The following is a 27669-nucleotide window of genomic DNA, read 5'->3' as shown; positions in this document are numbered from 1 at the left end:
TAATTCGTGACTAACAATGACTGAATCACTGAGCTTTTCCAGGCTGCAGGCTCAAAAGTCTCTGTTTCATGATCGATGTAAAAAGACAAATCTTACACAGAGAGAGCTGTAGAGAATCTCTTTCCATCTGTCCTCCACAGTACAGTGTGTTTAAAAATCATCTCAATCATTTTTCTCAAAGACCTCGCAGATCTCACCTTCCAATAACACACACTTCCCCTCTTTACAATCGAGTCCTTATCAGTCATTATTTATGATGCTCTTATTGTCCCGCCTTGACGGTGGAAAAAGCTGATAATCTCGGTGCGTTGGACTCCGATACAGACAGATACAGGTGAAGGGTAGTTTCCTCAGAAAGTTCGTGGCTATCAGCTGGAAACGGTCTTGGAAGATAATAAAAGGTTTGCGTGATGGAGATAGGATAATCCTCGATATCTGCAATTACCATCAGATTGTCTCTTTTATCAACAAGGGTGAAAAATCATCCAACAGCTGGACTTGCTGACATTTACAGTAAGATGTTTAGCAGGAGGTTAACTTGTTTTCATTCTCTCATTTACCACTTACCACTGTCACTTCCCTGACTTTAATCTTTAACTTTTTCTATAGATGTTTGGTTTTTACTGCTAAAAACCTGCTGATCCTCCTCCACAACAATTCTCAGTATGATCAGATAACCCAGCTCTTTTCACCTCCCTGGTCTGGCACATGTACCCTGCTGTTTGGCTGTTATGCAAGCCTGAACAGTTTCAGTCTTCTTTCATCAGCACGGCCCTCGTCTACGAACCAGACCTTGCGTTTCTATTTGGGTTTCATCTAGAAGAACGGTCTCTTCATGAAACTCAAACACTGGAGCGTGATGTACGTTACAGATTGTTGACATGGCACGGAGCGGTACTGAAAATCAGCAGCAAGCTGAAACAGCATTTAAAGACTCAAATACACCGCTGAGAGGGATGAACTTTGTCCTTTAAAGTTTGAACACAGAACTCAACATGAAACTCTAGCTCACTTCCAATGGAAACTACAAATTTGAGGTATTTGTACTTACTTACTTGCAGAGGTGGGAGGTGACGAAGTAAAAACTTTGTTACTGTACTTTTTGAGGTATCTGTACTTAACTTGACAACTTTTGACTTTTCCTCCCTACATTTGAACACAAACATCTGTACTTTCTACTCCTTACATTTTCAAAACAGGCTTGTTGCTTTAGTTTTAATGCATTGGAGTAGAATTATGGATTATTTTTATTTTGCATCATTGCATGCAAGATCACAATACTGATTTCAAACCAGTGCATATCACGCAGGGCAGATGTAACAAGGCTAAACAATGTACATGTAAAAGGCGTAACAAGAGGGAAACAGACTGGATAATCTCATTTTCTCAGTTTGTTGCTGCTCGGGACACTTTACCAACCCAAAATGTCTGTATTTGACTTCCTGGGAACGACACTCAACAATCAACTATCTTTGTGTCGCATTTACGAACAGCTCAGACAAATCCTACTGATTCTGCCTGAAAGTTTAATAGTCTTTGAATTATATTAATATGACGTGAGGTTCAGTCGGCTTTGCACAGAAATGGCAGATAGAAATGTCCTTCAGAGGGATACTTTTATACTTTGAGTACATTTCAGAGCCTGTACTTTATTACTTCCACCTGAGTAAAGAAGTTGAATCAGTTCTTCTACCCGAGTAAACAATGCGTTTACTTTTGTTACCCCTCATACTTGAATATTTACAGTATATTTCAGAGGCAGATATTGTACTTTTAACTCCACTATATTTGTCTGACACCATAGTTACTATTCAGATTACAATTCTTCACACACCCCAGTCCAGTGAAAACTATGTATCTCCAGATGTTTTGATATTAAATGTTTGTGATAAACTGAAGGATAAAGTGTTCCTTTATGTGTTGAGAAAATTATTCTATTTCAAGCTAAATGAACAGTTAAAAATCCTCTTGGATTAGCAGGAAAATGCATCATCACAAAACTGAGAACAGGTTGTTTTTCTGAGCTCATGAAAACACATGATGATATAGAATATGATGCACTGCTGTAGATTAGACTACCCAACGGTACATAAAGTGAAATGAGCTCAACCTCAGACACACTGCATGTTGGGATTATTATCATTGTCAACACCTGCTGATACCTACATTGAACGTTCTTATTGATTAATAACAGCTGTGTTTACCCTGCTGTGACACATTAGTGTAAAAGCACTGGTTGATGTCTCCAGTCAGCCAGCATTAATCTCAGTAGGACTCTTTTCATATCATGTTATCTTAAAAGGTCAGGACAAGAAAAGCACAGGAGTAATTAATATTAATTATGGCTCTGCTACATTATTACAATGTGCCACTATATAGTTACTGTGTCCCATTTGAACATAGCCATAATTAGTGTTATAAATTATACCTGCTGCTTTTTATATAATGGCTGACACGCTGGATAAGACACTGCCTACCTGACTAGACATCTTGTGACTCATCTAACCAAAGACGAACCTGAGGCAGTTGTGAATCACTGGATCAAGAATGAAGCACAGTCCAAACATTGATGCCCACACAGTCTGAAGTGCCACTGAGGGTTGGGACTCCTGCATGCCTCACTGTATAAAATGCTGGCTAATGATTCAAAGGAAACGCAGGTGTGTTGTTAACTGGCAGTAGGAGGAAGTAGGAAGCTGGGAGGATTTAATTCAAACACTCATTTTCTCTCATTTTTTTCTGTTTAATAAACAGGAGGGATGAGGGACACACGCCAGACTCCAATCATCACTTAGCTGTATTTCTGATAGCAGTACGTTTATTGCCAGATCATTCCTTTTGATACTCAAGTGCATTTATCAGATATCACATACTTTAGTACTTTTACTCACTTACTTAAAGTGTACTTAAAGTATCTAAAGTAAATCCTTTTGCTTTTTCCATTGCTGTTGCATTAATGTGCATGTTGCATTTTACTGCTGTAGATGTTTAAACTGAAAACTTTTAAGGACAATTTCAAAATAATGTCTAATGAGGTCAAAAGAAGCTCCAGCAACACTTATTAGGCCGATGTGTTTCGCTTGTGTCCTTCATCAGGGTCATCATGAAACAAATTACTAGTAATATTCACTTAAGGTAGATATGAAAATGAATTAAATATATGAGAGACAACCAATCATATACATCTGCACACATCATTTTCATACCTATCTTACTAAAATGTTTATAATTTGTTTAATGATGACCTTGATGGCCACAAGCTCAGTCTAATATTCTCCACCTCCTTCGACTTTTTTCCTTATTGATGTACCTTAGAAGTAGTCATAGTTCTGCCAGAAAGCCCTACTCTGCTTCTACAAGATACTTTCTAACCAAATTCAAGACTGTTTTTGGACAAATCATCTTTATCTTATTCAAACATTAGAGGAAAGTAGTATATATGTCCCATGCAGAGGTGGGTTTTATGTAGGAATATGGTTATTAGGTTGACAAAGACAAAGGAAAGATCTGTGACATCAGAAATGTAGACGTTTTATGCAGAAAAGCTTGACTCGTTTTGACAAAGATAACCTTTACTAAAAAAATGTGTTTGTGGCAATTAAGTTCATATTGAGATTATTAAATAACTTTGAGGGCCTGATATTTAAAAAGTTGTATTAAAGACATTACAAGGACTTGCAGACACACCAGCCAACCTAACCTGAACTGTCCTGGCAAATCTAAATCATAATCTATCTCTATTCAGACTGACCAATTAGCTTTATTAATTGTTGTGTTAGGATATATTATGTTACAGTTTGAGCAGCTCTTTAACTTTTTGCACCATCTGCTGGACTTACTGGAGTTTATGTTGTTGATGTGACATTATATGCTGCCTTGGAAATGAGTTCCAGGTCATTGATCAATCAGTATCCCAGCGGTCATTAAGTCAATACTCTGACAGCAGTGATTACACACTGAACAAAGGCTCAGATGAGGCATTGCTCATTTTCTCCAGTATCGATCAGGTCAAGTTTCACCATGGTAGCAAAACTGGCACAGAATTTCAAAGTTTTTCAAGATGATTAGTCAGAAATTCTGGTTTTGTGACAACACGGTTTAAATAATTATGTAAATACTCTGTGTAGAGCTGTGACAATTTTCAATTAGTTAATTGCAAACCAGATTCAGATCAATTAATCAGTGAGAATATTTTATGAAATAAAATATATTGTCAAAATGCTCTGATTCCAGCTTCTTAAATGTGAACAGTTTGTGGTTTCTAAATAGACCAAACAACTAATCGATTAATCATGAAGAAAATAATCGCTAGTTGCAGCCCTAAAATGTGTCTTGATCTGGTCAATTTTGTGATTAAAACCTGACCTTTATAGAGAAATCTTACATGTCAAACAGGAATCTTAGGGAATCATGAATTTATTCCAGAAAAGTCAACATATCCAGGACAAAAACATTTCCTATCCCTATGAAAAATACATTAAGGTGAAAAATAAAGCGAAATGCATGGCTCATTTGGAGAGTTAGGACATTTTAGTTCTAAAACAAAACACAAAAGTAAAAAAATTAACATGCAACAGTTGTCAAAGTTCAAAAAGTAACCAACTACATGAACTTTAAAATACAGTATGAAAAGGGGAGGAGTAGAATATGATTCAAAATCTGCGCTGTTTGTTAGGTCCATAGTCTCCTGGCCCGGGGAGGCCTCTGGGGAAGCCACCCTGGCCTCCTCCTGGCATGTTGTTGTTGTTTCCTGGCCCGGCCATCATTGGAGTATTCTCAGCAGCCATGCCGGCAGCGCCACCAGCAGGACCAGAATTGCCACCCAGCGAGGTTCTGTTCATGGGCATCCCGTGATTGCCCATATGCATCCTCATGTCTTGCTCCCTGTTTTCATTGAAGTTGCCCCTGAAGCCCTCCTGCTGCCTCTTCATCATCTCCTCGTTGCGCATCCTCATCTCCTCCTCTCTCCTTCGGCGTTCCTCCTCCTGCCGGATCTCGGCCTGTTTCCTCTTCTGCACCTCCTGACTGTGGAGCTCCTCCATCCTCCGCAGCTCCTCCTGGCGCCTCAGCAGGTCCTGCCTCATCAGCATCACCTGATGCTCGTGTCTGGCCGCCTCCATCTCAGCTTCCAGCTTCTCCTGAGCCTCCTTCATGTTGCGGTCCACCATGTCATACTGCTGCTTCTCCATCTCCATCAGAGCCTTCCAACGCATGGCATATTCATACTCGAAGGAGCCCGGCTGAGCAAATCGTGGAGGCTGCTCGCGCTCTTTGTGATATTGCTGGTTTTTGTTTATGAGCTTTTCTGACAGTCCTTCCTCCTCATCCAACTGGTCCATAGGTTCCACTGTGATAGGTCGAGGGAAAGCTGTGAGAAGATAGGCACCATCACCACACTTATCCAAAGCCTTTCTTGCAGCTGGCTTTGAGGTGTACTCCACTATCCCCTTCCCTGTGGGCCTCCCTCGGTCATCCACTATGACCACTGCTCTCTCTATCTGACCAAACACAGCGAAGGCTTCTTCCAGCAGCTCGTTGGACACAAACTCTGGCAGATTTTTCACACTTAAAGCAGCACCGTGTGTTGCAAATCTCACCCGGATGGGCCTGCCTCTGAACGGAGTATCATCCAGTTCGGCTCTGGCAATCTCTGCAATGATCCTGGTCTCCAGCCGGATGAAGCCGAAGCCCCTATCCTTGTTAATAAAGATCTCATTGGCCTTGCCGTACTTGGCGAACAGCTTCTCGAGCTCCTCCTCAGTGACTCCGGTCGGAAGGTTACCTACAAACAGCCTGCTCCGCTGAGTGAAGGTTTTCTCCCCGGGCTTCCTGAAGCTCTGCAGGTCCAGGGTTAAGGCCTCATTGGGGCTAGTCTGTTCGCTGGGATCAGGCTGCTGCCCGTTCGTGTTTCCTCCGGGTCTTCTCTGCTCTCCCTGGCGGTTGGGGCCATGATTCTGCTGGGGGCCTCGATTTCCTTGCATTTTTCGCAATTTAATTAAAACCCTAGTTTGTCTATAGCTCGATAAAAGGAGCAAATAGTGGCGCACAAAGAGCTGCGAAAATGGCGAAGCTGCGTGCTGCCGCGACGCTATTGTGACCTAATTTCCGTGCGACTTGTGTATATAAATCGGTGACGTAATTTTTGTGCGACGGTGCGAGAAAAACAAAAAACGGTCTCGGCTTTTGTTAAATCTTATATTTTATATACCCAGTATCCTCTCATTAACTCTTAAATATAATGTAGGTAATTTTCGTTTAGGTTTATGGTATTTTAGCCATTGTGTCACTCTTAAATCATATTTTTTATTTCTCTGTACGCAGTTCTCGCGAGAATACCCGTTCGTCTTAAAAAAAAACCAGTGATGTTGGGGGTTAATTTCGCGGGAATCGTATGTTTTTGCTCGCTGACAAGAAATCAAATCAGCGGTACCAGAAAATATAACTTATACCTGATTTAAGACAAGTAACACCGAAGCTCGACTTTACCCCTATAAAGGTAAGGGAGTTAAAACTGTCACATTAGCGGTACTCTCAGAAAAGTTGGCATGTTTTGGTGGAGCTCATACAGCACGACTAGCTGTCATTAACGTTAAGTTATGCTAACATTCTTGACTTGCTAGCAACAACAACAAAACGCTTTCTAACCGTGCATGGCAGCCATTAACTGTATATGTACCAACGTAGATACGTTTCTACCAAACTGACCTCTTCCTCTGCTTCAGGACAGTCATGTTCTCCGACCTGAGCGCCCAGACGGAGGGCTCCTCTCTGCTCTGCCGCCCTGCCTCCGAGGAGCAGGGCCCGGTGTTTGAGAGGATGTCGCTGTCCTACAATCCCTGCTCCGAGCAATACAGACTCGGGGAGAGGAGTTTCAGTCGCCAGTATGCTCATATTTACGCAGCACGACTCATGCAGATGAGGCCATTGCTGTCAGAGAGAGCCCAGCAGAAGTGGGGTAAACTGAGGACATCTTTGACTCTAAAGCATCTGAATTATATGTCCATACATTTTCTAATCTTTGTCTTTTTCTGTATCTGCCAGGATCAAATGTGCTCATCAGGAGGCTGTGTGATCTCCAGACAGGGGAGCAGTGTTGCATTGTGGGAACCTTGTTTAAGCGTATGGACTTGCAGCCATCTATTCTGAGAGAGATCAGCGATGAGGTCTGTAGTAATGCTAAATACACCAGCTGACAAATAATAATCAGCAGCTGGCAAGTTTCATGTATCCTATCTCTTCTTTGCCTCTTTTCCTCTTCTTCAGCACAACTTGCTGCCCCAGCCTGCAAGAGCCAAATTCATCAGTGAGACAGACGAGCTCATTCTGGAGGACGAGCTGCAAAGGATCAAACTGGAGGGCAAAATTGACAGAAACAAGTGTGTCACAGGTCAGGACTTTTCTTGAGGTCATGCCACTTGAGGATCACAGTAATGCGTCACTCAAATACAGCTGTGGTCACATCTCTTGTAAGTCATGGCGTCTCCTCTCTTTCAGGTAGCGTTATTGCAATATATGGAGCCGAAAGGAATGATGGGAAGTTCACAGTTGAGGACTTTTGCATGGCCGATCTTCCTCTGCAGACACCAAGGCCTGCACTCAGCTCTGACAGGTAAACACACACACATATACAGCTTAAACCCTAGCCTGTTAAGGTAAAAGATTCTAATGCCGTTATCTGTTGTCATCCAGGTTTGTGCTCCTGGCCTCAGGACTTGGTCTTGGCAGTAGTCACGCCGACAGCATGCTGGGGCTACAGTTGCTAATTGACATGGTGACCGGGCAACTCGGCGATCAGGGGGAGCAGAGCGGGGCGGCGACCATTTCTAGGGTCCTACTGGCTGGAAACCTACTTAGCCAAAGCACCCAGGACAAAGATGCCTCAACGAAGGTAGCTAACACTGGTCTAAACCTGACACACATTTATTTACATACAGTGTGTTTCTTACTAGTTTTACTCTTTCAGAAAAGAAGTTGATGTGAACTGACTCACTGAAAAACGTTCCTTAAAATACCCGTTTTACCCTCTCTGTGTGTCAAGCCGAAGTACCTCACCAAGAAGACTCAGGCTGGTAGTGTGGATGCCATTCGTCTGCTGGATGAGCTGCTGCTTCAGCTCGTGGTGAGTCTGACTCACTGAATTGAAAAATGATTTATCATTCATAAAAAATTACTGAATAATTTATCATGAAAATCCTTTTTAGATTCAGCACCTCCGAATTTCATAAATACAAAGAAAGTTTCCAGATGAAAGTATCAGAAATAAGTAATGCCTGTGACTTGAGACTAAAAAGTCATAATACAGATGTGTCACTGTGTCACTGCCTTTTGCTGTTCCAGGCCTCACTTCCAGTGGATGTTATGCCGGGTCAGTATGACCCCACCAACTACACCCTCCCACAGCAGCCTCTCCATCGCTGTATGTTCCCCCTGTCCTCAGTGTACCCCACACTACAGTTGTCCTCCAATCCATACGTAGCTAACATTGATGGAGTGAGGTAAGCAACACCATACACAGTCACCGTCTTCCTTGCTTCTAGTCTAAGTAAGTGTGTGGATGTTTGAGCTGTTTGTTTGTTTTTCCCCAAAGGTTCTTGGGCACATCAGGTCAGAATGTCAGTGACATTCAGAAGTATAGCAGCATGGACAGTCACCTGGAAATACTGGAGGAGACGCTACGACTCAGACACCTGGCACCCACAGCGCCTGATACACTCGGTTAGTCAGACAAGTTGATGGAGAATAAGACACAAACCTTCTGCGTGATATTGGTTCAGATTAATCACACTGTTTTCTTTACATTTTTGTGTCAGGTTGTTACCCATTTTACCAAAAGGACCCTTTCATCTTGGAGGAGTGTCCCCACGTTTACTTCAGTGGCAGCGCTCCAACCTTTGATTCCAAGCTCGTCAAAGGTCAGTGTGTGATCTGTACATGTACATCACAATATTCTTTCTTTAGACTCCAGATATTTACAGAATGTTTGTTTTCTTGGGCTGAACAGAAAAAAAAACCTGTTTTTTTTTTTTAACATTCAAAGCTTCTATTTATGTTTTCGAATAAAGCCTCAAATGTCTGTTTATATTTTCTGACATGAAAAAATGTTTTAGAAAATCCTCAGATTCATCTAAATGATAAAACTTTTGACAAAACTAAATTATTTTGGCTTGTTTAAATAAATACACCGTCTTTATTGACAGTAAATCAAACTGGCATTTTATTAGACACATTTCTACAGTCATTGATGGTTGTTGGATCACATTAGTTGGAAACAATCCTTCACAGCCAACACTGGAATGTAATTCTACACAATACTAATATGTGTGTAACCTAAACTTTATCTGCAACTGTGCAGAAATATCACATTTGATGAATGAAGGAAAAAGACACGCACAGAACTTGTTTTAGAATCCGAATGTCAACATTATGAATGAAGCTAAATGATATTGTTAACATGATATGTGACTACATATCTTAGATTTTGGATCTTTTTATTGTGATACAAGTATTGTCTTTTCCTGGTGGTAAAGGCTGCATTACAGGAAAGTGATGTCATTTTCATAAATTACCAGACTGTTACTACTTGTTCTTATACTTGCCTTTACCCATTTCGTCATTATATCCACATTATTGATGATTATTTAAAATCTCTGTGTGTTAGTATTTTGTGAAAGTACCAATAGTCATCCCTACAACATTGTCTCGATATCGAGGTATTTGGTAAAAAATATTGTGATATTTGATTTAATAGTCCAGTCATAGCATTTATGAAGTGCCTTTTAGGCGATTTCAAAATATTGTGATACATACGGTGTATCGAAATATAGCCAAAAAATACTATGATATTGTTATGATATTATATTGAGGCCATATTGCCTAGCCCTTCCTTAATAATGTGCCAATATATTTCCTCTTCTCCTCTTCTTACCAGGTCCCGATGGCCAGGAGGTCCTTTTGGTCACTATTCCAGAGTTCAGTAGCACCCTGACAGCCTGCCTGGTCAATTTACGTACTCTTGAGTGTGAGCCTGTCAGCTTCTCAGCTTTCTCCGCTGACGAGGATGAGGACAGTGAGATGAACATCAGCCACTGAGGGTCCACATCCACACACAACTCCTCAGACACACACATTCAGGCTAATTTCTATTGACCACAGACTCATCACATCAACACTGGGCTGATAATCACAGCCCTTGTTACACTGCTGTCCAATGTCATGAAGGTCAAAGAATTGCTGTTAAACAGAAATCAGTGTTCACAAATGTGCTAAAAAAAAGAGAAGACAAGAGTTTTGTGTATTAACAAGCATTTATTTGAAAAATAACTCTTCTACCCCGACTGTCTGAGGAAACGTGACAGAAGATTCTTTCCCTCCTCTGACTCTCTGTTACCAGCCTTTGACCAAATGCTTTTCAAAACCTTTAGTGACTGTTCATACTGTAAAAATATGTCTGCCATGGATGAAGACAGTGTAAATAATTAAACTCTGAAGTAAAAAAGAAGTCATGACTTTTGCTTATGTGTATCCACAATATAAAATCTGTTCATGAAGCAAAAAGACTGAACAAGTCAGAAAAATGCAATCTGTCAAAGTGAATTATGGTGAATTAACAGGGTCCTTTTCTATGAAGAGACACTTTGTTAAGTATTAGATACACTATCTTTATACAATGAGTGTAGTTAATATTCTGCACCTTGTCATTGCTTATGCACAAACACGTGATTCCTTGTTTGATTCTTTATCAACCTGCTCAAAGTGCAACAAGGCAACAAACTACAAGAAGGAGAGGACAGCTGTGTGTTTACTGAATCATGTGTGTTTAGTTTAATAGTCATCGATCTTGTACTCGTAGTTATAATCCAGGATGGAGTCTGTGAAACCACCAGGGGTTGAGGACTGTCCCTCCCCTATGACCCACGAGTCGTACCAGGATGTGGTGGTCTCTGGCGTTGTGGGAATTGTGGTTGTTGGGGGTAATGTTGTTGTCGTTCTTAACCTCATTAATCTCTGTTGGCGAAGGCGACGGAGACGAGCTATCCTGAGCCTCCTCCGCCTCTCGGCGCTGATTCGTGAGTTCTCTGAATACCCGTTGTTGCTGTCAACCACATGCCTGTTGCTGTTAGTGACTGCAGGGTTCTGTACTCTGTTGTTACTGTAGCTGAGTCGGATTGGCTTGTTGCCGTGGAGGGCCATGATCTGCAGAGAAATGATTAACGACACTTTATGAACAGGGTTTATACAAAATCTTGAAAGTTTAGAAAATGCTTAATTTTAGAGCTCGACCAATTTATCGATTGGCCGACACTGCCGTATCACAGATATATCCGTATCGGCGCAGTATTGTCTGTAATGTGGTGATGTGAAAACGTATTTTTAATAAGTGTTTTTAATGCAATGAGAATTTAATGCAGAAAAAGATGCTGGGGGTAGTTTATAATAATTAAATTCCCAGGAGAAGTTGACTGTTTTTGGTGCTCTGATGTAATTTCGGACAATAAAGGGTTTGGTCTGTGTCTCACCTGTTTAATGCGGTCCCAGTTGGACTTGGCCAGGTTGAAGCTGCAGGCGGTTGCTCCTGACTGGTAACCCACCACACAGAGTTTGGTCACAGGGGAGAAGCCCTCAGCTCGAGCTGTCACACGGTACTCGCCCGGGTTGAGCATTCGCCAGTAGTCCCCTGTTGGTGCTATAATGACAAAGAGTAGATAGACGTTTTGTTTCAAGCCAGAGGGTGTATATTGTGGTTCAAAATTAAAACGTGAGAATCAGTAAGGGGAAGACCGGTAGTCTGTCAACAGACCTGTGGTGACATCATGGTTTATTCCCTCTACAGACACTGTGGCATTTGCAATGGCATTCCCCTGCTGGTCCTTCACAATGCCCCTGATGCCACGATGCACCTACACAGAGAGGGCAATAGTTTAATAAACCTGTATATTGAGGAGTTGAGTCACGCTAGCAGCTCTGCATTGAGCTAAATGCTAACAGGCGACGTATAGCAGGTAGAAAGTGTACCATGTTCACCACCGTAGTTTAGCATGTTAGCATGCAAACATTTTCTAATTAGCTCTTAAAACAAAGTACACCTGAAGCTGATGGGATCTTGGGGTCTTTCGTTTCATTTAATCATGGAGAAAGTGAGATTTTGAGCTGATGATGATGGTGCTGGATGAAAAGTCAGGGGATCACCAAAGTGAAGAATTCATCCTTTGGGGACAATTTTTATTTGTATCAAAGTTCTTGGAAATCCATCCAACAGTTGTTGAGATAATCCACCAAAAACCAAAAACCAAAAATGTAAAATGGTGACAAAGGAAACAATCCATCAACAAGCGATCATGTATGTCTGAACGGCAAAAACGCATGATCTTACTAAGTTTATTTGTCTCAAAACTATCTCATTATACTTAAAGCAATATTATGTAGAAATTGACATGTGTGATTCGATACCCCCCCACAGTGAGAGAGGAGTGTGAGTGGAACCCTACAGTCTGATCCCATTCTCACTTAAATTACACAGTACAGAAACAAGTGATGGGGGGTGGAGTAGCTGTGACAGACACATTTCATCCTATTACAAGACACTGTACCATCAAAATGATTTTGAAGCTGTTATTGTAAAGGGAAAAAGTTACATAATGTTGCTTTAATATAAGAAACAATTAGCAAAAAAGTTGCATTCCAGTAAGATAAATGCAACTTGTTTGTAGACAATTTTAACTTGTTGCACTGGCAGATTTTTTAACTTATTCCAAGCCAGAAACACCTTGCTAACATACTTATTTTGAAGTGGCATTACAGACGTTGCTTTCCCTTCAACCATGCTGCTAAAATGACTGAATATGAAATGGATTGGTTGGCAAGTTTAATTGGTCCCAAATGTTGCAACAGTTAATATATGATGAGTAACATTTAATCGAGTGTTGCTCAAAGCAGTCTTCTAAAGAGCTACAACCCTGATTCCAAAAAGGTTGGGTCGCATGTAAAACAGAAATAAAAGCACAAAGCAATAATTTTTAAAATACTTTTGGACCTGTATTCAATTAAAAATGGTACAAAGACAAGATACTTAATGTTCAAACTGATTAACATTATTGTTTTTTGTAAATTTTTTTGTAAAGCGCGCAAAGTGAGAAGAACCACAGCGTCCTGGCTTTTTTGGAATCAGAGCTGTACTTTAGTGCTTTTAATTGAATAAGTTCTCATGAAGATGCTTAACTAGGCTTTCCGACCATGGTGAGAGTTCAGAGACTGCAGTCAGTATATTGTATGTCTCACATTGTATGAGTATGTGTGACTGACCTGCTCCATGAAGATGAGCATGGCTTCTCTGTTCTTCTCCCACTCATGCACCAACTCGTTCTGATGAGGGAACTTATCACATCCCAGGAATACCGACAACTCAAAACAGTTTGTGTTCAGATAGCTGAAATCATTCATACCTAGAGAGGGGAGAACACACACATTAACCTCAGAGCCTGCACTGCATATATTGTCCACCAGGGTGTGACATAAATACATACAGACCTGCAAAACATATAATGAACCTACTGGCGTCTACTTACTTCCTGTGACTGGCTTCCATTTGGCCCGGTTGACGATGCCGTGCCCCCCTGCAGGAGTGCCTCCGTGGCAGGAGCCGTGGTAGTTGTGTGTCATGGTCAGGTGTGTAGAGGCGTACGAGACAGCCAGCCACCTGAACAGGGACTCGTCTGCAATCACCCGAGGCTCATCCTCAGGCTCAGAGTGCTGGTAGCCGGCGCTTCTTCCTCTATCATCCTCTTCTTCCTCTCTGTGGCCGTAACCTTGGTTGTAACCTTGGTTGTAACTGTGGTCATAGCCAGGGTCGTGGCCGTGGTCGTGGCCATGGCCTTGGTCGTAGCCGTGGTCGTAGCCGTGGTCGTAGCCATGGCCGTAACCACGGTCATAGCCTTGGCCCCTCCACTCCTCCTCAGGCTCTGCATATCCCCTTCCTCTCCAGTCCTCCTCTGGTGCCTCTTGATAGCCCCGTCCCCACTCTGTCACATCAAAACCTTCATCTTCATACCTGTAAGAAATGATTGTAGTTATTTAACAGGATTGTAACTTTGAGTGGTTTGTGGAATAGAAAGGAGGAGGAAAATGAGAGCTTAGTAATAAGAGTGTGAAGCAGGGTGACAACAAGTCATACTGTCTCTTCTTGCGGCTGTGCGGTTTCTGGCTCTCGGCAGGCTTGTTGAGACGTAAGCTGTCATAAGGATAGGCAACAATTGACTCCCCACCCTGGAAGTTCGCACCCAACACAAATGGATAGCTTTTCATCCAGGAGATTATGGCCCTGGTTTCCACAGCAATCTGGAACAAAAACAGGAAGATCAGAATCACACAAACAGTGGAGAGAAAAACTAAGTAAGCAGTATATCCTCATTTCTGTTTACTGAGTAAACCACAATCATTTTTATACAGTACAAAGGTCTTTATTTATACTAAAACATACACTTGTCTATGAGGAGAGGAGCTTTTAAGGGAAAACGAAAAGAAGTCTACTGTAAAATGTAACTGAAACATAAAAAAGGACAAAAAATAAAGGATTTTACCACATTCAATACTTTGCTCTGCAATTATGAATGCTCATGTGGATAAGCTCAAAAGGAGCGTGAGAATATGAACAGATGTGTCCACAGGATATACAAACTTTCTTTGATCGTGAAGCTTAATGTTGCTTTACAATTTTGTGGTTTGTCACAGAACAAAAAAAATATAATATGATACGCGCTGAATTCACAAGAAGGCCCAAATAATTAAGTATTAGTCAAAGGCAGCATTTCACAAAACTAAAGTAAAGTTTTAGTGAATTGAGAGAACTTCTCTCCTCATCTATTTCTCTCCCTCTTCAATTCCTTGCTGTAGCATGTTGGTGTTCAAGTTTGCCATCTGCTGTAGTGCAGAGCATTCTCAAATTGTTGGAAACTGTTGTTAATAACTACTAAAAATAAGTTATTCTGGTCATTCAAATTAATAGAAGAAACGTGAATGTCGCGCACCATTTACAATGACATCATCATATAGACTGACCCCTCGGCACCTCAAACTGTGACTGACTTCCTGCGTCCCTGGTCGCAGGGTTGTCTCCCACAACCTTTTCATTTTTAAAACATTTGCTTCTGCCTGATGATGTGTTGTGATTAGTATTATGTTTAAACGTAGTCGGTCAATAAAAAGATGCTTCTTATAATATGATTTCTTGAGCACATTTAGATATAACAGTAACTATTTTTGCCCTAACTGGAGATCTTCTGCCCTCAGCATTTATTAATATCCTGTTATAAGACACAACAATACCCTCCTCCTTACCGAGCTGTTGAAATCAAAGCCCTCTGGTATGGGTATGTGGTGATTGGGGGTGAGTTTGGGCACCATGCCCTTTTCTTCAGCATCCCACAGGATACTATTCAGGTCGGGGAAGTTCTGAAAGATGTCAACGCCGTCGTTGGTGAAGTGCCCCGTGGTCCATCCACTCAGCTCTGATCCCTGCGGGGGAGAATTCAGATGAGCTACACATGGAGCCATGTCATCCCAGCCCACCACCACAGCATGATTCACTGGCATTTCCCTGTTTGTCTCTCTCTTTGTTACTTTTTGTTTGCCAGTTAAGAAACAAATTTTTTTTGATGAGCACAGTCACTGACCGCCTCAAAAGCTTCCTCATGTCCGTCAGGGTTGAGTGAGGGCACCAGGTGGATGCGTATTCCCTCCACCAGCTGCTGGGCTCTGGGGTTTCTGTCTTTGTACTCTTTGCACAGGTACTGAATGAGAAGCAGGATCATCTCCCGACCCACAGCCTCGTTTCCGTGGAGACCCGCCGTGAAGCGAAACTCTGGCTCACCTGCAAAGACGACCAGACAAGACTGTAGTTATTTGTCTCCTAACTGTAATCAGCTGACTTCCACCCGGTGTTTATTAAGATTAACAGGAATCATCCGTGGTGCCATTGAGACCCAACAGTCCTCTGGTTTTAATAGAACTAATTTCAGACTGTTGGGATATTTGAGAAACAACTGCTGGTTTTGGATTTCCCTCGATTGAAAACACCCTTTTAGAATTTTATTTTGGTATTGATTGTGAAATATATCGCAAGACAACCTGTTTATCTGTTATTAAACACTTCTGCATATTTCATGGTCATATGAACACATCCCCACCTATTTCATGCTCTGTTGGGTTGCCAGAGATGATCATGGCCATGATTTCCCGTCCCTTAGAGCTGCGGCCCAGGCTGTAGATGCTGGTGATGTTGGGACACTCGTCGTGCACTGACTTCATAAGCTGAACACGTGAGAAGGAGGAGACAGTCAGTGTTGAAAGTATTGACTATCATTTTGTTTACGCATTATTTCTGAAATAGCTGAGGACTATTAAAACCATGAACATAAGGCCTCTTCACAGACATGTTGAAGCAGCTAAAAATCCCTGCAGCTTATTAAGTTAAAGGATTCAACATGTTCAACAATACAAAATAGGTCAATCTGATTTATCTGTGCTACTGAGAAACACTACAAATCATCAGTTGTGCTCTGAAAATTGGGAACATGATGGGCTATGTTAGTATGGGAAGGTTCAATGTTGAATTCTTCCTGGGAAATTATTTAGTCTTTGGAAAATAACTGAGGATTTCCTGTGGAATTCAATCATCCAGCAGACGATGTGAGGATGTAGTGGTACTCACTGTAACCATGTCTGTGTAACTGTGATGTTTGAACTCCAAGTAATCGACCGGAGTCACTTCATTTTGCCTGTACTGAACATCAGCTGGATCTGTGACACAAAAAGGGAACAAAATGTGTTATTAATTTCACGTGTGTGCTCATGTTTAAGTGTCTTCATGTCTTTGAGGCTCACCATGCACGGGGCAGCCCAGGACCTCCAGCCTCATACACAGAGAGCCATTCCAGCTCTGAGGGATGATTCGGATGTAACGGGCCAGCACGGGCTCTGCCAGCTGGTTCATCACTGGAACGTCCTTATCACTGTTTCCGAAGAATAACTGGGCCAGAGAGACGGAGGTAAAAATGAGTCAGAGAAAGAGGGGGGAGCAGGGTGCAGTATTAACTTTTTGTTAAGTGCTAGTTCCAATTTCACTGGCCACTCAATGGATTACTTCTGTTTTTTTGGCTGCTGAGTGAAGCAAATCTACCAGCCACTAGCATATTTCACCAGCATCTGATGTGGTGCATGAGGAAGTGGCATCATTTTAGGTGAACTCACCCAGTCAGCGTATCCGTCGTGGATGGTGGTCCATTCTCTGCTGTCATTGCTGAAAGCCAGTAAGTACGACATCACAAAGTCGTTCCTGAAACAAAACGACAAGTAGGGTTAAAATGATATTGCGATATTTTTAGGCAATAACACGATACACTTTATATATTTTGATGTTTTGAAATCTCCAAAAAATACTTGAGGCGACAAATTTGTATCGATATTGTACTTTTGCATAATATCAACATGAGATTTGTGATGAATAATCATCAGTAATGTGGATATAATGACTAAGTGCGTAAAGGCAGGTATTCAAACAAGTAGAACAGTCTGGTAAGTTCAGAAAATGACATCACTTTACTGTAATGCAGCCTTTGTACTTGGAAAGTAAGACAGCCCGAAAAGACACTAACACCATATCACGATATAACGATGTCAAAAATCTAAGACGACATGTAGTCTCATATCAGAATAACAATACAATATTGATATATTGCCCAGCCCTATTTTTTTTGTGTTTTTGTCTTACTCAATATCAGAGTCTCGTCCTTGAGTTATGACCCCTGTGAACTCTGTCTCCTTGCGAGCATCGATCTCAAACCAGTGAATGGTGTCCTCTGAGTTTGCACACCACGCTCCCCCTCTCATGTCATCTTCTTCGTCTGAGCCCTGGGAACCAAAGAGACCAGAACACATGCTGCTAGGTCCTTTGACTCAGTAACAGATTGAGCTCTTACACTTTACTGTGCAATTTCAATCCAATATCAGCTTATCATGCACTGGCATGCAAGTCATTTGACTCTGCACATACATCACAGATGCCATAATGACTCGGAGTTCAAGGAGGGTAGACAGCCTAAACCTTTATACAGTTTATCAGCTGATTTAAACATTGCTGAACATAAACTGCCAAAGCAGCTAATGGAAATGACAGACTCAACAATAACAGTATTTTCCAACATGTGTCTGGTAGCTGGTGTTTATTTCAAGGCTTGTCTGTATGTAAGTGATAGCTGTAGTGTATGTTAGCAGTCCTGCTCTGATTGTTGTGTACCTGCATGTTGAGGCGCGCCCTCTGAGGTGCAAAGCTATACTGAGACATAGAGGAGGCTGTGAGCTGGTCTGGCTCGATCTTATGAGACTCCATCCCCAGGGGAGGACACTCTGCCACGTACACAATAGAGAGAATCAAATGATATGTTAATCATATTAGCAAAGCATATGCAATGTTTTCCAGCTTTACTCAAACTTACTCTTTGGCTCTTTGAAGACACGAGGTCTGTTCCTGGCCCGCTCCTCTGCCTCCTTCAGCTTCTGCACTCTCTCTGGCAGAGGTCAGAAAAACAGTCTTACTGCCAAATAAATTGTGCTGTCTTGGCTGAATATTTCCCCTCTCTCTCTCTGCCCAGAAATGATCTAGGAACTCATCATTATTTTGCAGATTTTAAATGCCAAAAGCCCCCAAGAGGAACTGGGGGCTGGAAGGCTGAAATAAAACAACCCAGATGCTCCGATTTCCCTCCCAGTCCAAGTGTGCTCAGATCAAACTCAGATCAGCTCGACCCAGAGAGTTTACTATTGAAGAAAACTGCTGAATCCCATCTATCATTGTCAGAATTTATATTCAAATACACTGACCTGTGTGTCACATTGACACACTAGTTTATTGCTGGTAGTATGGCTTCCATATGTCTTACTGACAGTGGGAATGTGAAACATGTTCAGCTCATGTATAAGCAGACAAACGCATGCACCCATTGAGTAACTTCAGATGGGCGTGGATGACTCGTTTAACTGGCGGAAGAATAGTTTGCTGATGCTTTTTCTGTAACATAAAGTACATTCACGTTTACCCAAAATTGAAAATTCAGTCACTATCTACACACCTTAGATGGAGGCCCAGAGATCCCAAATTGACTTGAAAAGACATTATTTACACGATTCTTGAACCAAAATCTTCACTGTAGCTGCAAAGCTAAAAGCATTAGTGCACATCCCGTCTGAAGTGGGTGCAAGAGCTTGTTATTCTGCCTGTGCGGAATATCGGATCCGATAAATGGCCAGGCCGATAATTAGTTGACTCATAGGATTTAAGTACATTTAATATCGATACTTTAAGACTTTATTCAAGTACTATTTGTATGGGTGACTTTCACTTATATTAATATCTTAACATAATATCTTTACTTTTCTCATGTATGACTTTTGGCAAGGCAATTTTATTTGTATATAACATTTAAAGCAATATCCCGAGAGAGCAATTGAATGTGCTTTCCGGGATAAGGATACAGCAAAAGAGAGAAGATTTACACTGCAAGTGGAAGTACAGGTAGTTTTTATAGGTAGTTTTTATAGGTAGTACAGGTGGGGGGGGGGGGGGTAATTTAACAACGCCGCTGGTGACCTTTCTTTTAATAAAATTAACCTTGGATCCTTATTTATTAGTTGCTGCAGTGGGGGGCATGAACTTTTTTCGGCCTCTGAAGGGGGAATGTCTGTAAACTATTGAGAACCACTGGTGTAGGTGTCGACACACATCTGCATTTGTGCCTCTGTGTCGCAGATGAGTGCTTCAAGACTCATAAACGTCTGAATTTATGCCCAGAGTGAGCTAAAAATGCTTTCCACTTCAAGCAAAGATAGCAGTGAAGCGTCCACACAGGAAGTGCCCTATTGACACCAGTCCCGACAGTGTTGTATATCATCCTCTCGCCTCAACCGCCATCTAACCTCACTACACACAGCCGACACGTGGCAAAAAGGAGCTGAATGTGATGTGAAATACTTCAGAGCAAAACATTACAGCATCATCTGCCTGCTATTCACCCTCGTTGTTTTTTTCCTTATCGCTTATACTACTCCACTGCATGCACATCATTGTCAGTTGATCCCCCTCCCCTCATTCACTTTGCTTCAGTCCAGCTCACAAGAGATTTATGAGCTTTTTTTTTTTGGATGATCTCCATTTTGTTTTGGAAGGATGAACTCTTGTCCTTGCCGAGCAAGTTAAAGCAAGTATCGCAGGCCCGCTGACGTTGGCATGGTGGGAAATCACATCTGCATTCTGGTATCACAGAAATGTGATCGGAGGGCGGGAACACATTAGAGCTGTTATCTGTTAGTACTTTTGAACTGAGGTCGCAGGCCACGTTCTTTGCTTTGGCAGCGACAGTATCACATGTAGTCTGACATGATTGTGCAGAGAGCTGTTACGCAAGAAGAAAAAAAAAAAAAAAGGGTCCACATCTGGGTTTTCTTACCTCTCTCCTGCTTCTCTCTTTCTTTTTGAGCTCTCTCCCTCTCCTTCTCCATCCATTTGTCGTCTGTCTCGTCTTCTTTCCTCCCTGTGGAAAAAAGGAAAATTAAGGATAATTTTATGTAAATGGCTATAAATAAACCAGCCCCGTGTGCAGCAGTGTGTATGAGTTTTTACAAGCCATTAGGAAAAATAAACAGTAAAAAGGCCACAAAAGATCAGCTATAAATCTGGAAAGTTATTGAACTGTTTATAAATTTTCCTTGCTGCCTGTTTTGTTGGCAGGAAGTCTCACTGCAAATTAAACAGTGGATCTAACATACAACATTTGTTTATGGATTTGTTTCAGTTGTATGTGTGTGTGTGTGTGTGTGTGTGAGTGTGCGTGTGTGTGTTATGTGTGCACATACTTCCATATTCGTCGTAATCATCATACCACGTCCCTTCATAGGGAGTAGCGGTTGTCGACTCCTCTGTGTAAAAAAAAGACCAAACATGGAGTCAGACGCCTCATTCAATCACTGAGACGCATCGCTGCATCACAAGTGAGATTTTATGAGAATACATGGTTGAATCTGCAAAGTTTTACAGGTTAGTACAGCCCTGATTTATTCAACCACAACAACTGTTTTCTATTTGGATGCCACTGTGACGCCCACCATGTAATTAAGTTGTTAAATCTTTAATTTACATTTACAAGAATCATAACAGAGTTCTGATTTGATGACAGGTCTTTTTTGTTAATCCACAACAAAACTCAGAAACGTTTTGTTGACTCTGTGGAACCAAGCAAACCCACCCACTACTGTTTAAATAAGTAGGGCAGGTTAGCTCACAGTCTCACTGTAATGTTATTCCCATGTGTTGCTCATGATTTCTCATCTGCTTCCACCCGAAAGGCACAGATGGAATGGACATTTCTTCTACATCTCAAGTCTAGGGAGATTTCTTACTAGTTACCTGCCTCATTCAAGTTAAGTTTGACGCATTTCTAATGTGTTCAAGTGACTGCAGTTACCTGGTAGGGTTTCTACTTCGATTTCAGGGCTGACCTCTTTACCATCGGGGAATGGAAGATTATCTGGAGCCTCAACTGCAGGGGTGTGAAAACAAAACAATAAAACATTTAAAAAGGTCAAACAGAGGGATTAAATTAGTGTCAGAAGCAGACTGGGCAACAGGAGAAAGTAACTCTGAGTGTGACTGAATCAGTGGAAACGTTGGAAGAGCAGAGGTGCTGTACAGTTTGCTGGAAACACAGAGTAATGAGAACATGTCAGTCTGGTCCAGGGTGTCGCAGAGCCACAAGACACACTGTTTCCTACATCTGATCCTGTGGAAAATTAGTTCAGTCACTGCTGAATTCAGGTGGATGGAGGCTGGAAGAGATGAAGATCCTAAAGGATAATTGTACCTGGTATTACTTATTCAAACTATGACTTATGATTATCAGAGAGCTGACTTTGGATGATACATTGCAATAAATATCATCTAATGGAAGTTGAAGCTGAATTACAAGTTGTCTGGAACAATCACTGATCACTCTTTAAAGTAACAAAGCAAGCCAGTCTTTTGCTTCAGCAACAGTGAGTGAGTCACGATTACTTAAAATCTGTAACTGTGATTCACAACAAATGTTTTGTTAGCTTGGTTTCTTTAGTTGTGGAGCCATTTTAAAATGTATACCATCCAGTATGGTTGACTGAATGTTCGACTGATCATTCAAAGACCACATCAAATCATGTTGAGAAACATCGGGCAGCTTGTTGTGTTTTGCCGAGCAAGATTTTTCTAATTTCCGTGTCTATTTTTACAAGCATGCATAGATGAGTCATGTGGTCTTCTCTCTGATTCAAATTAAAATTATATCTACTGATGGAGAACAACGTTAACCACTTCCTGCACTCTTTCTTTGAAACACATTTTCAGCCACAGATTTCAAACCTGGGTTCACTGATCTACTGGATGCTAGGCTGTTAGCAACACAGTACAATAAGCAGTGATGGGGCAGCATGGTGCATGTAGGAATCAAACTTGAAACTTGAAACCAGCAAACATAGGTATCACTGCCGTACCACCAGACTAAATTTTCCGAATCCTACCCGGTAACAGGCAGTAAGAATAACTAAGAACAATACAGAAATAGCTAATTTCCTGCTGATGGTCTCATTTGCTTATCTGTATCATATAAAGGCATCTTTATTATATTGAGACTGTTTGATAACCAGTTAAAAAGTTTCTCAAAAGGATTTTTTTAGTTTGTTCCCTCGTGTCTTTGAGTCTTCTCAGCCTCAACATTTGTTACAGATCACATCAGCATTTCACGCATTATCTGGTTTTTCAGCGGCAATTATCAGCTTAAATTATAACGTTTCAAAACCCAACTTTTGTCCCACACTTCTGTCTGTACTCAAATCATTTTCTCTGTCGAGATAAATGATCATTGCAACAATAATGGTCCTAAGGGATCATTATAGTTTATAATACACTATTCATGTTTGATAAACTGTCACCCCACAAGCTTCCTCATTCAAAACAAAGCAAGGATATGAGTCAGACATACATGTGGCATCCCAGTAATCACTGTCATCTGTCCCTGCCTTCCCATCAACCTCAGGCGCAGGGGGGGTTGGGTCCACCTCTTGCCAGTAGCTGTCATAGTTGTCAGTCACAGGAGTGTACAGATCTTTCTCCTCTGGTTTCCAGTAGTCATCATAGTTGTCAGGCGCTGGAGTGGACAGCTCTTTCTCTTCTGGTTTCCAGTAGTCATCATAGTTGTCAGGCGCTGGACTGGACAGCTCTTTCTCTTCTGGTTTCCAGTAGTCATCATAGTTGTCAGGCGCTGGACTGGACAGCTCTTTCTCTTCTGGTTTCCAGTAATCTTCATAAGCGTCTGTGACTGGAGCAGCTGGGTCTTTCTCTTCTGGTTTCCAGTAGTCATACGGAAGATCTGTCATTGTAGTCTCAGGCTCAGGCCCGGATGGTGTGGGATCAGCATCCCAGTAGTCATCGTCTGGTTTCCAATACTCGTCTGACAGAAAAACAGATGGAAAGGTAGTCTAAGATGTCAAGACTAAAATATTTAAATGGTTATTAGATTTAGATACTTTTTACACTGCTTTTTAAATGTTAATAAATGTTAACTCATTCAATTAGATTACATCATCTTAAAAGAGTACTCCAGTGATCTAACATAGCGCTCTCACAATTGCGGCACTCATGATAGATGGTTTAAAAAAAAAAAAGGCAATGAAGAAGAACCAGACATCTTTATTTGAATTCACTGCATTCTAATCAAAACATAGCGCCTGTGTTACCCACTGCAATGCAATGCAACTCGTCCGCCAACAGCTAGGTAGGAGATACTGGAGTGCTATGCTAGTAGTGGCCAATGTAGCCTTGAGCCTCAAGGAGAAATGAGGAGCGGGCTACTTTGATATTGTATAAGGGCAATTATAAGAAGAACAGATTTACAGATCTTGTTAAAGGGGGTCAAAATTTGAGAAAAAATGTCTCTACAATATTATGTTTCTTTCTAGTACATATGTCACTTTAATCTCAGAGAATTTCAGATTTGTTTTTTCCTGAAATTTTGTTCTCATCTCCTGGAATATAACCCCTTCCCCAGTTCTGTTGGCCTTAATCCGCCGTGTAGGCTACTGAGGTCTGGTAACCTCACCTCTCCCTGACTCCACACGCCCAGGATTTTTCCGCTCCAACTGACGCTGACTCAAGTGACATCACTTGATACAATACTTGTGCAGTTCCCTGTGGAGCCTAATAAGACTATAAAAGGCTTTATAAAACTTTAACTTTTATAAAACCTTTCACATACTTTTACAGCCAACCTCCCCAGGAACTGTAAACACAAACAGACTTTGATGTTTTAAAAGGGTGGAGTTCCCCTTAAATTCTTCTTGCTTTGCCTTTTTTAGTTTAATAATGGAGGAACGTCTTGGACCAACCCAGTGCTATATTCGGGGATATTAGGTATAAGGGTCCAAATAAAACATAAAAACACTGTGAAGGGTATTGCAAATCTCCAGGCTGAAATATAAGATTTCCTCCCCACCCCGTTCATTTGTGTGTCACTCACCAACATCAGGATAGGGGTAGTCTGTATATGGCTCAGTGGGTGGTTCAGTCGGGATGGCTGGAGGCAGCAGACAGACACAGGGTCAACAACATTCATCCAAGTCATTCAAGTACAAACTTGGCTCACTGCTCTGTTCTGTCCTCACGTGTTGTTGTTGGTGGTAGAGTCGTGGTCGTCTGCCTGTCCTTCTTCTTTCCCTTCTTGTCAGTTTTGGGCTTTTTGGTGGCGTTGGGGTCCTTATTCTTCTTCTTGTCCTTCTTCTTCTTTTTGCCTTCCTCTGGTGCTCTCCTCACCCTGCCCAACAAACCTAGAAAGAGGAGGAAAACAGGAGAAGAGAGAGGTTTTCCATAACTAGAATAAGTATTCATGCATAAATGATTGTCTTTTTTCTAAAGTCTCAGAATATTAGCCTAATCAACCACCAAACTGAATTTAAAATGAACCCTCTTTAGCTGTTATCACTTTATTTTTCAAGTGATGACAACTAACATTTTCTTAGCAGGTCAAAATCCTTCAATACTAATCAGACGCCAAATTGTTAATCGATGACTCATACTGAGGACTGAAGTAAAAACTCCAAGCTTACGCAATTCTGATTCTCAATTTTGTTTGTATCATTTTTACACAACGTGAGACTGAACTTACGCAATTATTTCTTTCCTGCAAAGTCAAAACTCAGTGATGCCAGGGAAAATCCAGACAGCCTGATACATTTCAGTGGTTGCTTGAGGTCCATCAGTATTTCCTTCTGAGGTTGTCTGAAGTTCTGAGGCACTTCATGGAAAACACTTCTCTCTCTTTCCACTCGTTTTGCTCCATCAACCACAATTAAATTGTCTTTAATGTCCCTAAATCTGTCCAAATATTCATTAAACCTATCACTATCACCTCAGCTACATCTTACCATGAAGCAAAAACCCATCAGTGAGACTCATCAAAGGGTTAGTTTGGATTTCAAGCTTAGTTAGAAAGCTCCAGAGAAGAGGTCTATTACAAATATCAGGCATGACTGTGCATCAGAGTCAGCATTAATCATGCGGGGCGCACAGCAGCAGTGGAAAAGGTCAGTGTCGTAAAAATCTGCCTGCAAGATGCTTGACTCAGTGTCTTCTTCTGTTGTCTGGTGTGAGCCAAAGAAATCCATCTACTCTAGTTATTCCCTCCGGTGTAGTGGACAAGGGATGACCTGGACTTGCTGGTGCCTGTTGGAGACTAAAGAGTTTGTGTCTGTTTGTTCCTGCATGTCGTGTTGAAGCAACTGAACAACTTTAATGTCTTGTTTTTCTCAAACATATCTGGATTTATCGCTGGGGGATGTGTGGATAGATAAGAAAATAAATACAATTGTAATCTGTTATTGTCACTGAGAAAAAATGTGTAATTAAATTACATCTACCAATCAAAATATTGGTGATAATCTGAGCATATATTTCTTTTGGGTAAATATAATATACATTCTGTTGCTTTGCATTTTTTGGTTTGCAGGAACTCAACTAATTTGAGTGCAACATCATCAAGTAGAGTGGAAGCAGAAGACAACATCATTTATCATCTTCAGGGAAGTTACATTTGTTCACTCACACTTATTTGCTACACACACACAGGCCTGAAACACACATGCATGCACAAACAGGACCTTTACACATGCATTGATGTATACAGCGATGTCAGATCCAGGTGGCTGTCATGTAGTCAGGCACCCTGAGCAGTTAGTGGAATCCGTGCCTTGCTCACAGGAACCCTGACAGTGCCCAGGAGGTGAACTACCGGATACCAGTCCACGCTACATACTGACTGGTCCGTGCAGTCTTGAACTAGCCCCCCTGTAGTCCCTAAGCCCAGTCCCCACAGACCAAACTACCGTCCCCCTAACCTCCATCCTATCCATCTTGTCAAGGGGAGGATGGCTTCCAAAGAGCTCCATTCATTGGACAGCATGCCCTCAAATACTGAGTGTTGTTTTTGTTTTGTTTTATGTGTTTTATTACGCTTTATTGCCCAGTTTGAAACATTTGTTGGAGAGTAATCAAATGTAACAGGTGATGTTACTCTGAAGAAGTAATTAAAAGTTATAGTACTTGTAGGATTGTTTTCGACTGACCAGCAATCTGTCACCCAATACATTCAAAAGCAACCTTCCCATCGCTGTCTGTATCTTATGGTTCAGATTATAATCTTCTGCACTCACCTGTCTGTGCAGCCTCATCTGTGTCTCTCTTGTGCTTGTTGCTGCTTCCCAGTGGATCCACTACAAGTCCCTGCTCACTTTCTGGGTCATCCAGGGACTCATCTCGCAGCTGATCCCCTGCCTGCCTCTCCTCTTCAGTCTGCCGGAGAGAAACTATCCCCCCAGCACTCTCCCCTCCTCTGGGGATCAGCAGGCAGCACAGGGCCAGCAGAGCCAAAGACACAACCACAGTCTGGCTTTTCATATCTGCTGCTCTTCCAACTGCAGAATCCTTTGGTTTGGGAGTTTTTACTTCTCCCTCTCAGCCGTCCAGTGATGAATCCAACTCCGTCTCTCCACCAGAAGATTTAATTTTCGCCCTTTCCTCCCTTGCAATGTGATCCACACTTTTTAACTCCAGCAGGGAAACTTCTTCTGGAGCTCCTCACAGCCACAGTGTCAAGCACACTCAGACAGAGCTAGACAGAGATGGAGTGGGAGGGGGGTAGGGATCGGCAGGGTGGGAAGGGAGGTGGGTTAAAGAGAGGGAGACAGAGAGAGAGAGATGCAGAGTAAAGTAGCAATCCAGTCAAATGAATAGACTGGGTTCCTAATTGCCCCGCAGCTGCGGTCAGCTGAAAAAACAGTGTAAGGCCAGAGGATTCCCCTCACCTGGCTGACGAGTCACAACAGGTGCAGAGCTCAGACAGGAGATGGGGGGGAGGATAAGGGAGGGCAGGTGAAGCCTCAGACAGCAGGGGTGGAGATAGAAGCCAGTTCGTCTTCGTCCAGAGCTCCTGTTGAATGCTTGGCTGGAGAGCTTTTTGCCCTGCAGACTTACCAGAGAGCAGAGCTGCAGGAGAGGAGTGACTCCTAGGACACTGAATTCCACAACAAGAGGAGGAGGAGAAAGGGGGA

At 41.8% G+C, this 27669-nt stretch overlaps 4 protein-coding genes across 5 annotated transcripts in view; 1 reads left to right on the top strand and 3 right to left on the bottom strand.

Annotated features, from left to right (window-relative positions):
* npc1l1 (NPC1-like 1) overlaps window positions 1-6795 on the bottom strand; it is a 24859-nt gene extending 18064 nt beyond the window's left edge. Inside the window, exon 1 of the mRNA XM_084360108.1 lies at window positions 6706-6795. The gene's annotated coding sequence lies outside the window, so the exon portion shown is untranslated. The remainder of the gene's footprint in view (window positions 1-6705) is intronic.
* Window positions 4399-6106, bottom strand: nono (non-POU domain containing, octamer-binding). The gene has a single exon (XM_084360114.1). It carries the CDS (start codon window positions 5979-5981, stop codon window positions 4653-4655), a length of 1329 nt encoding a protein of 442 aa, XP_084216240.1. The 5' UTR covers window positions 5982-6106; the 3' UTR covers window positions 4399-4652.
* On the top strand, window positions 6205-10498 carry pold2 (polymerase (DNA directed), delta 2, regulatory subunit). The gene is made up of 11 exons (XM_084360111.1): window positions 6205-6496; window positions 6723-6955; window positions 7042-7163; window positions 7264-7387; window positions 7495-7609; window positions 7690-7888; window positions 8039-8119; window positions 8338-8495; window positions 8588-8715; window positions 8811-8912; window positions 9929-10498. The coding sequence occupies exons 2-11, from the start codon at window positions 6730-6732 to the stop codon at window positions 10087-10089; spliced, it is 1416 nt and encodes a 471-aa protein (XP_084216237.1). The 5' UTR covers window positions 6205-6496; window positions 6723-6729; the 3' UTR covers window positions 10090-10498.
* Window positions 10288-27669, bottom strand: aebp1b (AE binding protein 1b). 2 transcript variants are annotated; one of them, XM_084360109.1, is made up of 23 exons: window positions 27424-27669; window positions 26773-27230; window positions 24730-24891; window positions 24585-24641; window positions 23052-23519; window positions 21507-21581; window positions 20899-20961; window positions 20493-20576; window positions 18486-18557; window positions 18287-18396; window positions 17762-17901; window positions 17242-17326; window positions 16876-17020; window positions 16703-16791; window positions 16179-16302; window positions 15666-15862; window positions 15331-15507; window positions 14168-14331; window positions 13563-14044; window positions 13300-13439; window positions 11798-11897; window positions 11517-11683; window positions 10288-11193 (listed from the first exon to the last, which is right to left on the bottom strand). In XM_084360109.1, exons 2-23 carry the CDS (start codon window positions 27014-27016, stop codon window positions 10822-10824), a joined length of 3717 nt encoding a protein of 1238 aa, XP_084216235.1. In that variant the 5' UTR covers window positions 27017-27230; window positions 27424-27669; the 3' UTR covers window positions 10288-10821. The 2 variants fall into 2 exon arrangements, with proteins under 2 accessions (XP_084216235.1, XP_084216236.1); XM_084360110.1 differs by lacking the exon at window positions 27424-27669 and having other exon boundaries at window positions 26773-27390.

The sequence above is a fragment of the Pagrus pagrus genome (assembly GCF_965226575.1).
Source record: "Pagrus pagrus genome assembly, chromosome: 8".
NCBI classification, from domain to species: Eukaryota; Metazoa; Chordata; class Actinopteri; order Spariformes; family Sparidae; genus Pagrus; species Pagrus pagrus.
The sequence above is the reverse complement of the archived record's forward strand: the minus strand, read 5'-3'. Positions and strand labels throughout refer to the sequence as shown.

Coding starts and splice junctions, on each gene's coding strand:
- pold2 (XM_084360111.1), top strand. CDS start 6,730: ATGTTCTCCGACCTGAGCGCCCAGACGGAGGGCTCCTCTCTGCTCTGC. Junction 7,164..7,263: donor TGAGAGAGATCAGCGATGAG/GTCTGTAGTAAT, acceptor CCTCTTCTTCAG/CACAACTTGCTGCCCCAGCC. Junction 7,388..7,494: donor CAGAAACAAGTGTGTCACAG/GTCAGGACTTTT, acceptor CCTCTCTTTCAG/GTAGCGTTATTGCAATATAT.
- aebp1b (XM_084360109.1), bottom strand. CDS start 27,016: ATGAAAAGCCAGACTGTGGTTGTGTCTTTGGCTCTGCTGGCCCTGTGC. Junction 24,642..24,729: donor TCTACCACCAACAACAACAC/GTGAGGACAGAA, acceptor TGCTGCCTCCAG/CCATCCCGACTGAACCACCC. Junction 14,332..15,330: donor GCTTTGATTTCAACAGCTCG/GTAAGGAGGAGG, acceptor TTTTTGTTCCAG/ATTGCTGTGGAAACCAGGGC.
- nono (XM_084360114.1), bottom strand. CDS start 5,981: ATGCAAGGAAATCGAGGCCCCCAGCAGAATCATGGCCCCAACCGCCAG.